Raw genomic sequence first — 13,644 nt, 5'->3', positions numbered from 1 at the left:
GACCTAAGCTATGAGGAAGATGGGAATATTTTCTTGCTACTTTATGACATTCCCATGATTTGTAGCCAATTACACTAGTTATAAAATGGCTGTTAATCAGAAAAATACTTCCAAAACCTGCTGAAATAGTCCTTACAGAGCAAAAAATTCTGACAGCAGCTAGTACAATGGTGGCTTAGTCATTTCTTTCTCTGTGGAACTTAACATTAGAAGGAATATACCTGGTGGGAGAAGTAGATTCTATTTGTGGTGATGTTCAGTGTTGAATTTCAAGAATTTGGCTGTCAGTGAGTGAATGCAGCTGCCTGCCAGATTTTTCTGTGTCTGCACCTTGACAGTCTCAGCTTGCCAGGAGCAACTTGTCTTCCTTATAATTCTGTATTTGCATTTTTAAAAATATGGCTGCTCCTGTGCAGATTGAGATTAAATATGTGTTTTGTCTGAACAGATCCGAAAAATGAAGTAAAATGATATGCAATCTCTTTTTGAGCTGGAGACATAATGTCGTGTGGCCTCTGAAATCAAGCTCATATAATTTTATTGAGAATTGACAGCTTGGTGTTGGGTCTACCCATCTGATACCAGATGAACATTTTTAGCTAAAACATTTAACTTCTTACAAGTAGAGGTAAATTTCACTCTCAGAATTTGTCCCTACCTGAAGTGGATTTTAGCTGATCCAATGTTTTATACTCACAAAATGGTTACCTGTGGTAGAGTTCAATTATTAATTTTGGTAACCAACATATTCTTCAATATAAAAATTAATATCAGTGTGAAATATATGGGAGGGGAGGGTTAGTTAAGATTGACCAACACAGGCTGCATCTCTCTCATAACATCTCTATTTCTTCTACTTATTTCTGTGTATTGTCTTGTATATTCTGCAGATAGAGCATTAACTTGGGACTCATAAGCCTCTTTATAGGATAAGACTGTGGGGAGCAAGAATTGTATTGGCTTCTAGTCTAAGCAGCAGAACAAATGTAACAGATGCAGGAAGATACATACACACAATTTCACCAGCTAATTTGGGCAGTACCCATCTAATATTGTGCACGATGTATGCAGTTTCTATGGTTTTAAAGCTACTCTTTGAAAAATAATCTGACAAAGCTTCCTTCCCCCATTCTCTTTATGATGGCATTTTAGGACTTGTCTACACTAACCCCCCTGCCCCACTGATGAGCTATTTCAGTATTGCAAATAGCGTAGCTGAAGTCAACATACTCACTGCTGTGTCTTGTGCGCGGCAAGGCTCTTTTCATTTTGGCAAAGCACTGGCATGGACAGGGGAGGTCTCAGAGACTGAGTTAGCTCATCTAAGCAGATAAGATAAATCAACGATCAGTAGATGCTTCAGCATCAGTCCCTGACATAGTGTAGACATGCCCTCAAACAATTTCTTGCATTGGGCTATGTTACTTTAAGAAAACAATATATATTAGCAGACAAGGCATTTTAAGGGTGCTATGTCGTTGCAAGTAATCAATTCTGCCCATATATAAAATTTATAGAGATCTGAACAATTTCTTAGATATATAAATGGATAAATCATCCCCCATTGATATGTAGCTTCCAAATCACCTGCAATACTCAGTAATATATGGTCCCATTTTAAAACATAGGGAAATGGTTTTGCTGTTTCTGCTCTGTTCAGTTGGTTTATTTTTCTGCTGAGTAGACAGTGGTTGATCTGATAGTGCTACATTTAGAAACAAAAACGTAAAAATGGTTTGGTCTTCTTAATCCAGGTCACAGGAACAGGTGTCAACTGCACCAAACACAATCACAGCCAGCACAAATTGGCATTCTTGTGAAATCTTGTGAGCTAAGAACTGAATGGGTATACAGGAAACAATCCCGCAATGCATTCAGTCACCTCAACTTCAGTGGGAGTTGAGGGTGCTCAGCCTCTTGCAGGAATGAACCTATTAACTTCTCCCAGGTCTGAGGCATATTAACTGCGCATTGTGGGCAAACGTGTTGCAGCTGCCCATGTTGTACAGTACCTGTAATGTAGCCAACCGAGGGATTTTGGTCCCAAGCATGTTTCGGTACTAAATATTTAAAGAAAAAGGGGAATAATTCCGTGTTAAATGAAACCAGCACGTCACGATTAATACACAACATAGGTGATCACTGCTTAATAAAAAGTTCAGTCAAAATGATAGGTTTACAACAGGTTACTTCACAATATGGCCTGTCAGAACTTTATTATTTATGAAAAATTATCAGAGAATTTCATAATTAACAATGGTTTGAAGAGCTCCTTCCCTTCCCTGCCTTGAGCATGGGGCTCCCTTAGCATTTATTTATTAGTTTATTCTTCTAATACTAAGAAAAAAATTACAAATTCATTTGATAAACTAAAAGAAAAAATATTAAACAGATGGAGTTTAAATATTCAAATTTAGGAGTTTCAGAGGGACTGAATTTATTAAAACCCATAAAAATTAGTTTGATGCTATGGTTACAAAGCTGGAAGCAGAGGCCTGGGAACACAGTGCTTCGGAAATGTAAGAGTGGAGTAATTAGAAGAGAGGAAACAATTTAAGACCATCCAGTAAAATTACTAGAAACACCACCTGAAATGAATAAATATGTCAGAATTTATATACATATGCTAATCTTTCAAAAAAGGTATCTGAGCTGTCTGAGAAATACCAGGCAAATCTGGAGAATTAAATGGATCTCATTAAAACTATTTGGAAGCTGGTTTTAGCTGATAAGGCGTTAGCTCTGATATATTCTCTGATCATTTAGGAGTAGATTCTGATGCCTTTATTTTCATCTAGTGGGGTCTTACTTGCGGGCCTAGCAATGGCGGGGGGGTGGAACAAAAAGGGTAGTTGCCCCCAGGCCCAGTTACTTTGGCAATAGCCACCCAGAGCTCCAAGCCCCTTTGGAGTGTCACGGACAGCAGTGCTGCACCACTCCCCATGGCTCTGAGGGAAGCCGGGGTAGCATCGCAACTCAAGCAGTGCTAAGGATTGGATGCCCTAAGCCCCACCCCTTCCACCCTTGGTCATGCCCCTTCTGGGGGTGTGGAGCCTGTCCCCCTTCCAACATTGCTCTGGGGCTGTTGGCTACTCTGCTTACTGCCCCCGATGACTTTGTTATTCAGTGGAATTAAGAGTTTCAGAAACTGGTGCTTATAAATACTTGGGACCTGGGTGCCCAAGGCTGATCTTTATAATTCAAACAAGATCTTTCTTCAGCTCACCTCCCTGTTTCCCCCAGCTTGCACAAGCAGGTGGTCTACCTCCTGTTCCAGTGCCACCCAGCTCAAAGTATTCCCCACCCTCCTAACTTATATAAGAGGAGCAGATTCTTCCCTGATGGACCTTTCAGGCAGTCATGCAGCCCATGCTGTATCTCCCACTTACCTTCTCCCAACATTACCCCTTCCACAGCAGCATAAGAGATCTGGGCAGGGATTTTAGTGCACAATGTCTTGATTCTACAATATGCTGAATGCCCTCAAGTCTCTATAAGTGGAAGGTGCTTTGCTCTTGACAGTGTCAGACCATAAATGGGTAGTTCAATGTTTTTGGTTACGTTTTTCCACCCCAATTCCAAGGTTTTTCATCCTCCATCAGTATGGTTGGTCATGCTCCAGTGGCTGCCGTCCCTCAGCCCCCTTGCTTTTCCACTGTGACTGTTTCCCTCTTTCTGGCCCTTTCTGGAGATCGTTCTAGTTCTGTACTTCTGTCCTACAGATTGTGTGGCTGCACATGTTCTTTTGCTCTGTTTTCTTCCCCTTAAAAAAATACAAGTTTTTAAACATCTTTCTAAAACAACAAGCTACTAAAAATGAGCCTCACTTTATAAGGCCAATGTTAATACCGTTCTGATTAATCACCTGGAAAAAGAAGAAACACCCTAAATACATATCTGTTTCTTCATTACAGTAATTGGCCAATCAATCAAAGAGACAGCTATTGTGTTGCCATGAGAGCTCATGGGATTCAAGCACAGATTGTGTCATCTATCCAGAGATATGGAGGGTACCAAATGAGTACTATACACTTTGTCAGTTAATTTAGAAATCAGGAAGATAAGCGTTTTTGACATACAAAATCAGTTGGTACCATGATTAATATTGATTAGTTTGGGGTTTTACAAAAAAATCCCAAAGCCTTTTCATAATTTAGGGTAATGCATATCTTGATTTTATAGGTAATATACAGTTTTCTTAGATTTTATTTTTAAAAAATAACAATTTGTCTTCCTGCCTGTACACATCCATCTTTTAGAGATTTTAATCTTTTATAATCTATTGACCGGTTTCTCTCAAACTGCATCTAGGAAAGTTAATAAGCTGCAATCTTGAGAACACAAATATGTTTACTTTTTTAAGAAAACATCTTGGGAATTCTGTAATAGTCACTGAGAAAACTAAAAATAGATAATGAAGTTCTTCATATCCACTTGTGTTACTATATTGTTCTGTACGGTGACTCTCATAGAGGGGGCCCAACCTGTTTGATGCCTGCATGTGCTATTGTAATACTAATAATATTAATAATAATTGTTTCATGTCAATGTGAAACGGAGACAACTGTGAAATCCTTTTCACACATAATATAGAGTCAAATTGCTCAGTCAGTAATTTTTCTAGTAGTTTGGCAAATTGGATAGCACATTACAACTATTTAACTCAGTCTTGAACCTGAGATATGGCAGTCTGTTCTGCAAATGTATCAAGTCTCTGATAGTGTAACTCACACTGGGAGCTCTTTTGGCCCTTGATCAGTCTACAATCAGGTGACTAGAAAGGTGACGTCTAGTCTGGCAGATACCAAAGGCATCTGTTTGGATAAGTATTTGAGCTTCTATAGTGTTTAATTTCACTGAGCTTCTATGGGGCAGAGTTAGAGTTTATACCAGTTCCACTTTTCTACAAATTATTCTCTGTCTTCTGCTGTCAGTTCAATCAGTGATTCTGATTCAGGGAGAGTATTGCAGGAGAGAAATTCCCATCTTTCTGTTCCCCAGCTCTAAAGAACTCCCTAACAGTGGGAATAAGTGATTAAAAATGGCACCCCAAATTGGTATTTTCAGGCTTAACTTGCATTTTCTTTTCTGACCTCTACTCTGGACTTATTGAAACTACAGGTTTCTAAATAATCTCAGCTGGAACCTCTGTCGGGAGAGTCTGAAAAATCATTTTTATGTAGCATGATTTCCAGTACAAATATCGTTGTTATGCAAAGCAGTTTTGAAGGCTATTGACTTATCTGTGAAGGATGTCAGTTTCATCTTCCACGTGCTGATTATCACATTATTGTTCTTTTCATTTGTAGTAATTCTTTGGTTTAAACAAATTTTGACGTACGATTTTATCTACAAACAAATCCCCCCAATCTATCTGCAAATTTCATTGTAACTTTTTGTTGATGTCGCCTCCCCATATTGATCATGATGCTGCTAATGTAGTTTCATGTCCTTTCTCTAGACCAGTGGTTCCCAACCTTCTTCACACGGGGACTCTTCTGACAATTCAGGAGGAGTTGGTGACCCAAGGCAATTCAAAAAGGGGGTGCAGGGAATAGCCAGTGCCGTAACTAGCAGATTTTGAGCCTCAAGCAAGAATATAAAATTGTACTCCCTCATGTTTATATATTCATAGTAGTTTCATAGCAGTTATTTCATAAAAAAGGGGAATACGTTAATAAAATAACAACACTACATTTACTATAGTTAATCAGAGTTCAGTGTCTGTCCCACACCACATCCCCAAACCACTCCCCCCGACCAGCTTAAACCCCACAATCAGGGGCTCGAGTGGGTTAGGAGAGTCACACTCAGGGGCTGAAATTAAATACAACGCCCCAACCCCGCGACTGGAAGCCAGCTGGGGAAGAGACCCCACCTGCGAAGCCAGCCACAGAATCCCTGGCTGTGGTGGGGGGAAAGACCGCCCACCCCCATGGCTGAAAGCTGGCTGGGGCAGAGTCCTGGCTGGCAGAGCCAGCTGTGGGAACCCTGCTAGAAGCCAGGAAGCTGAGCCCTACCTCCCAAACTCAGACCCAGGCCCCCACCTTACCTGAGGTGGGCGCTGCTCCTCAGGTATGCATTCTCTGCCCTGCAGCTGAAATGGTTCTCAATGTAATTGATTGGCTTAACTGCATGAGGGCTGTTAATCCCATTAAGAAGTTGAGAACCACTTCTGTAGTGTGAATAGCTCTTAAGAGCCACCTGTGGAGCCGCCCAGTGCAGCCCGTGACCCTTTTCAAATGTAATGGCAACTCATGTTCTGGTCATGACATGAACGATTGGGAAACCCTGCACTAGATGTTGTGTCAGCAGTTGTTACCTTACATTGAAAAAGTACAGCAAGAATTGGGAAACAGGCTTGCTAACTGTGACAAAAAACTACCCTGACTGAGTAGTTTTGTCGCACAGATTGAATGAACCATTAGCCCAAAATAAACACCTGAAGAGGAACTTGTTAGGTTACCATAAAATAAATTTGTGGGCTGTCTTCAAAGTACAGGACTGTTAGGCTGTTTCTTGGGTCCTCTGCCTAGTTTGTCATTGACTCAGTGGAGTGGGCCATTCTGTTAAAGACCTGAGAATTTGTGTCCTAGATCAAAAAGAATTTAAAAACAGATTAGAGCAAGAAATTTGTGAGTTGGAATTCCTATTCAAATTCAACACATTAACACATGGTATGAACAGAGACATCAATTACCTCATGCATTACAAGGACTGCTTCCCTACCTTTGATGCTCTTAATTATCTCAGGCAGGACAATTAACATCCCCCTATCCTTCATCCCCCTCCTTCAGTCCTATGTATATGATTTGTCAGTTTTTATTGCTTTTTTTTTTCGGTCCTCTGTACTTATAAATGTCAGTCTGTATTTGAAATGAGACTGATCTGATGAAGTGGGTCTGTCCCACGAAAGCTCATCACCGAATAAATCATTTTGTTAGTCTTTAAAGTGCTATGTCTCTGCTGCTTTGGTTAACTAAATGTAAGTATGTTGATGACAAATGGGTTGTTCATGGTCTGTTCTGTTACAGTGCATACCAAATGTATGTGTAAAGGTAACTTGACTTGGCTTGGTGTGGCACTCTATCCTTGTCTAATGGCATGTAGGCCATCTACAGACTGAGGATTCTCCCACAGAAATGGATGACTTTCTTTAACTCATTCAATAGAGGTTCATATACTAAGGCGTGGTCTGTACTAAGGATCAAAGTCGAACCTAGATACGCAATTCTATCCACCCTATTAGCATAGCTAGAATCACAATTCTAGCCACTCTATTAGCATAGCTAGAATCAACTGTTCCCTGGTGTAGATCAGGGATCTTCGGACTTGTACTGATGGCCCTCACTCCGCATGTCAGCGTGGAGTACCAGGGTCAATAGCTGAGCCCCGAGAGAGAGATTTTGCCGCATCTTCACACACTACAATATTGATCACAGCACAGCAACCCGCTTCCCCCCCATTAAGTATAGACCTGCCCCAAGCTTCACAGGTCCCAGGTTGGAGCTTGTCTGCTGACATCTGGGATCTGCTTTTGTTACATAAACACACACAGTGAAAATAGTGTGTTAAAACCTATTTGTATGTGTACTCTGTGCAGAAAACACGGATAACTTGAGTAGTCTGCAGAACAGGTTGAAAAATGCCAATGAAAAGAATTCTGATCTCCTGAGAGCTTTGAATGACACCTTTGAAAAGCTGTTGGCCATTCCCAATGGTAAGTACAAAAAGTGTGGAAACACTGGGCTCAGCTGTGCTTCATTGTGTCAGCTTGGATATTTTTAGAACTGTGTATAGATGCAATTCTGTGTCTACATACACAACAACCACAGGTTGCTATCTCAGCCACAGTGCCTTTTTCAAGATGCAGGTACGTTGTGTGTGTGTGTGAGGGAAACTGAACTGAACACAAATATCTGGTGCTCATTTGCATTTTGGGTTGTTAGGGACTGCCATGATTTTGTCATTCTCAAATGTCCCACTTCAGGAAAATAGTTCTTCTGGAAAAAGAGTGATAGCATATTGTTACTCAGTCACTCTTTTGGGGGAGCTGAAATGCCTTCCAGATAGGATCTTGTTTGAAAAGAGTGGTTGCCAGAATGGTAAGAACTAAGATGATGGAAGCAACAGACAGTTCAGAGAGACCTTGGATAAACAAACATGTCAAGTTGCCCAATAGTCTGACTGTAGCAAGACCCAAATGAGTCATTCGGATCCATCTACGCTTTAGAATACTGCTCAGTCAAAAGTGAATCATGGTAGTTTCTGTAAATAGAATAGTAGTTTCCCAGCACTGTTATTTGTGAATTAAATGCATGATCATTTCCCCCACATATAAATATTGATATGTGCCAAAATAAAATATGTACCCACGCTAATGAGCTATTGCTCTTTTAGGTTAGAGCTCATCTATATGGGGAAATAGCTCAAAATAGCTATTGAGGAATAAGTGGTCTGCACTAGGTCCCCATATGGACACCTACTTCATGGAGTGAGCTAATCAGTACAAGAGACTTTTAGTGCAGAATAAGAATGACCAGAAGAGCTAGTGCAGAATTGCTTTTGCATTTTTAATTCATGCCTTAGTTTATTTCACAACCAATTTCTCATGTAGATAAGCTCTTATTAAATGATCGCTCGAGTATGTATTAATAAAATAGCCTAAGGTTGCAACCCTGAGCAACACAGTGGCTCACAACCTTCTCCTTTTTCTGACCCATTTCCTTTTTCCTTTGACATCTCATTTCACGTCCCAAACTGTAGCTTGTTGTCCTCTCTTTTTTCTCAGAGTGTGGCCTCTATTCCATCTTGCATGTTGACCCTGTCCCTGTAACTTCCTTACTGCTGCACTATGCCATCTGTTCCTACTTTCTGTCCTTAAAATTTACCTCCTTAATTAGTTCTCTACTACTGAGTTCTTCTGCTGTGTCATCCCTTCTATTGTCACCTTCTTCTTCCAATCTGAAAAAGGAAGACAAATAATATTAAATAATAACACTAAAACATAACTGATAAAAATCAGAACTAAACCCAACAACTTCAGAAACAAAACTATGTGATCCTCATTAGTTGTATCTGTCTTCAGTTCCTCCCATCTCCTCAGATCATTGTCTTTGGACTTCACTCACTGTGCTATGTCCTATTTAGTCTATGATTTTCTCAGGACAGGGGCAGGCGTTCTAGTATTATCATAAGGTGCTGTGCAGCTTTTGAAACTATAAACTAATAGCAAAGAGTCTTTCATACTCATTAATATGCAAAAGCTCCGTGTGTTTGATACTGTTTCTGGTGCTGTTGAAATGGTGAGGACGCCAGCTGGAGGTGTGAGCCCTGGGGTTGGGTCGAGGTTGAGGAGTTTGGGATGCCTTTCAGGATCCCATGATCCTCGTCATTGGGAGCTATAGAGGGAGCACTCTGGGTAGGGGCAGTGTGTAGAGCCACCTGGGCTGCCCTGTGCCTAGATGCCATAGGGACATGCCAGATGCCACATGGAGTCAAGGCATGCAGACTAGCAGAAAGGTAGGGAGACTGTCTTAAATCACCTATGCCAACAATTAGACTTCTAATGACCCAGTTAACGGTGCTGACCAGAGGCACCAGATTCTGTTTTCGACTCGGCATCCTGATTGAAGACCAGAGGCCTGGCAACTCTAGCAGTATCCTGCCTCAAGAAACAGAATTCCTCCCATAGTGCAGCTTAAGTAACTTAAGTTAAATAGGAAGTCTGTGCTGGAACGGGGGATTGAACACTGATTTCTTGAGCCTCAGTTTGTGACTTAGCCCCTGAGCACCCCACCCTTTCCAAATAAATAGTATTTAATAACAGCTACAGCATTTTCACACCTGGCAGTGAAAATCTTGCTCAGATCTTTGCTACGAAAGGATAACAAATTGCTCAGTTTCAAAGTTCAGGCAATCTGTAAGGGGCCACTTTTTGATGCAAAATATTGCAACCAATCTTTCACACTGCTGTTCTTCAAAGTAACTGTAAACTCTAGAGTCACTGAGTTGTAGGGGTCACATCGATTAATATTCTGTATTCTCTCCACCAGTACACCAAAGTCCTCCCTCTGAGGATCACCACTTTCATTCTCAAGGTTAATAAGATACTCCTAGCACAGGGCAAGGTTCCATAGGAAAAATATTCTGGCTAAAATGCTTCATTCTCCACATTTAAACAAGGCTGGGTATTCTGTTAGGTAAAGAAAGACATAGAGGGTGTGACTCTGCCGTCTGTATTCATGAGTGCTCTGACATCTTAATCCTTTCTTGCCTACAGACACAGCAGTGAAGGTTCAAGCAGCTAAAGATAAAGCTGGACAAGCTAACACCACGGCAAATAATATACTAGCTAGGATTAAAGAACTCAACCAGAATCTCCTTGGCTTAAGGAACAACTACAGCAAACTTGCAGATGATGTGGGCAAAACAAATGCTGTTGTGAAAAACTCCACCCAGAACAGTAAGATCTTTCTTTCATTTGTATGTTTTTCCCCCCATTCCCTCAAAAGAAAGACCTTTCCCTGCTGCCAAGATGTGATTTATGATACACCAGTATTACATGATCTTACTACAGTGCACTGCTATAATAGAAGTCTTTTCATACGGTCTCCGTATTATTAGAGAGGCCTTAGAGGTGAAAATGTCTTTGAATATGAAAGGATAACTGCTGGCAATGTATGGAGAAAATCTAGCATCAGCAGAATGAACACATAGTGGATATATTTGCTCCAAAAACTATTCCTTTAAAGGATGGAGGTGAGAGAAGAATTGATGAAGCTACTGTTGATTAGAGATTCCACCTCCAAATTAATCTCAGATTCTCTGCATCACCTGTGTGCTAGGTCTGTTACACCCTCTGCCCCAGCCCCACCATAGAGCCCACACTCCCAGCCAGACCCTCTAGAGCCGCACCCACTCACACACTCAAAATCCCTTGGCCTCCACCCTCCACTACATGAATTTTGTGTGGGCACCAATATGAAGGCAGTGTCGCACATTCCCACCACATTGGTGCACATAACAAAACTCGTTCCATTTGGGGTTGAAAAACTTAAAGAAAACTCTGGATACATTTAATGGTGCCTTTTATACTGGTTATTTTCTTCCTTATAGAGAATAAAGGCAGGAGGCAGGATACTTACAAGGGACTTCCACGGAGGTTGTTTACATGTACTTCAGTATTGAAGTGACTCTTGTGATTTTATAGTAATGAATGTGTTAGAATTCATAGGGAAACCCTTTGGATGCATCTACATGACAAAATAACTTCAAAGGTAAGGTTGAAGTAAGCTGCTACTTTGAAGTAACATGCAGAGCATCTACACACACTTTTCCTTAGTTTGAAGTTAACTTCAAAGTAAGGGAGGCTAACTTTGAAGTCACTACTCCATGCCCTGTAATGGAGTAGTGGCTTACGTTGAAGATTGGTTTTGAAGTTGTGTGTGTAGATGCTCTGCACTCCTTACTTCTAAGGAGGCAGTCCCCTGGAGGACGGAGACAGTCTGACAAGCCTATGGTCCCTGCTGGCCACCTTAAAGGAGCCAGCTCCCCAGCAATCCCAGACAGGAAGCTGAGACTGTGCCACAACCTGGGGCAGCACGAGCTCACCCTTGGACTGTCCCTGCTCGAAGCACCAGCCTGCCTCTGCACCCCCTGGCTACTATAGCCAGGACCACCCTCCCCCGCTAGGGGCCCCAGATGACAAGTCTGAGGGCTCAGAGTGCCCGGGCAAGGGCTGTGCCAGGAGAGAACCCTCATGGACCAAGAACAAGCTGAAGGGGGGGGAGCTCCTTTAGCAAATCAGCACCTGGCAGAGGAACACAGAGGCCTTTGACCGGCTGGCCAGTGGCCTCACCAGCCAAGGCCACCCCAACCACACTGGCAGCAGCGTGCAGATAAAGTTAAAGAACTTTGCCAGACCTACATCAAGGCCCACGATGCTGCCTGCTGGTCAGGGGCATAGCCTGTCTACTGCCTCCACTACCAGGAGCTGCAGAGGCTCCTGGGGCTGAGGGAAGTGGCCACCCCAGAGCATCTGATGGACACCGCTGGTCCCCCCCTGCGGACAGCAAGGACAAGGCGCGCCCCTCTGACACCACAAGCCCCCCTGCATTGGGATTGGCCAGCCAAGACTGAGGGCGATGACAAAGGCTCCAGCAACGGGACCCTCATCATTGCCCTCCTCTCTGGGACACCCATCAGAGCCTTATCAAGCCAAGCCTCACCTAAGCCCTAGGAGGTCATAGCCAGTACATGCAGGATGAGAAGGATGTTGCCAGGGATGGGGATGGGGACGGGGCCCCTCCGGAAGAGTCCCACAGCCCACACACCTGGGGACGGGGATGGGGAGGGAACACAGCCTGGCCCTCACTGAGTGGAAAACTCAGGGCACCCAGGATCTCATGGGCCACAGGGCAGCAGGGGAGCAGTGTGGGGGCCAGCAGAGCAGGGAACCCGGCCCCCCCGAGGTTGGGACCCAGGACTAATGGGCCATCCCCCGTCACCATCTGTCTCTACATGTCCATCATTGGGAAGATGCCATAGCCCACTGGAGTGGGCCACAGCCACAGGGGGCTGGGAGGCTGCCCCATTGCCCCAACATGCATCTCCCCATGGCCGTAGCAGGGCCTCTCACAGATGATGCTGGCAGGACAAGGAAGTGGCAATGAACTGGGCAGTCGTGCGCGAGATGACCGGGGTGCTTAAGGATTGGCTGGCGATGGAGCGGGGATGTGTGGGTATGGCTGGCTGGCAGCCTGGATGCTGTGGCCCAGGACTTGGCCACCTGCCTCACCCAACCAACCACCCCTTGCCAGCCTGGCCCACAGCCACCCCCAACAGCCACCCCCCAACTCCCCACAGCCACCTCCCCCACAGCCCCTCCGGCAGCTGACTAGCGCATGACAGACCTGTCACCATCCGTCTGCCTGGAGCTGGCCCAGTGGCTGCTGGCCAAGGCAGACACACCTGGCCCAGCTCCAGTGCCACCCCTCAACCCCTGCGAAGGCCAAGTCTGTGGCACCCTCACCGCAGCCCTACCTCCCTATGGTCCCAGCCCCGTCGCAGCCCCACAGGGGGCCCTAGATCCAGGGCGGTAGGGGCAGCCATGGCTGATGCAGCTTCCAGCCACTCACACCCCTGGGCAACTGAGCCTTCCCCCCAGCTAGCCGCCCTCCCAGTTCAGTCTCCCCACCTGGCCCCTCGCCTCTCTCCTGTGAGCTGTTCCCCCCGTGCACTGTAAATAGTTTCACACATTCTTCTGTTTAGCTTTGCCAAAAATATTTATTCTCCCAATAGTAAAGTTTCTGGTTCCCACCATAACCCCATGTCTCCTAGTGCTTGGTGGGAGAGTGGTGAGTGTGAGGGATGGGGAGGCCGTGGTGCAGAGTGTGGCTGGGAGGGTCAAAGTAGGCCCTGAGCAAAGGCCTGGCATAGGGCGTCCTGGACCCTGAACCCCCATCCCTCTGTGCCTCACTGCACAGGGCAGTGGATGGCTGTTCATAGGCAGCCCCCAGGTCCATGGCCCAGCCCTGGATAAAGGGCTTCCACCAGCCCTCCACAAGATTGTGGAGGGCACAGCAGAGACGATGACCATGGGGACGTTTGGGAGGCTGATATCCAGCCTGGTGAGGAGGCTGC

At 44.2% G+C, this 13,644-nt stretch overlaps 1 protein-coding gene across 4 annotated transcripts in view; it reads left to right on the top strand.

Moving 5' to 3' along the window:
• LAMA2 (laminin subunit alpha 2) overlaps positions 1 to 13,644 on the top strand; it is a 588,677-nt gene that overhangs the window by 489,708 nt on the left and 85,325 nt on the right. For all 4 annotated transcript variants that reach the window (XM_074990592.1, XM_074990590.1, XM_074990591.1 and 1 more), the window contains 2 exons: positions 7,604 to 7,720; positions 10,283 to 10,465. In XM_074990592.1, the coding sequence (XP_074846693.1) occupies positions 7,604 to 7,720; positions 10,283 to 10,465 (300 nt within the window). The remainder of the gene's footprint in view (positions 1 to 7,603; positions 7,721 to 10,282; positions 10,466 to 13,644) is intronic.

This window comes from Carettochelys insculpta, chromosome 3 (genome assembly GCF_033958435.1).
Source record: "Carettochelys insculpta isolate YL-2023 chromosome 3, ASM3395843v1, whole genome shotgun sequence".
Classification (NCBI taxonomy): Eukaryota; Metazoa; Chordata; order Testudines; family Carettochelyidae; genus Carettochelys; species Carettochelys insculpta.
The sequence above is the reverse complement of the archived record's forward strand: the minus strand, read 5'-3'. Positions and strand labels throughout refer to the sequence as shown.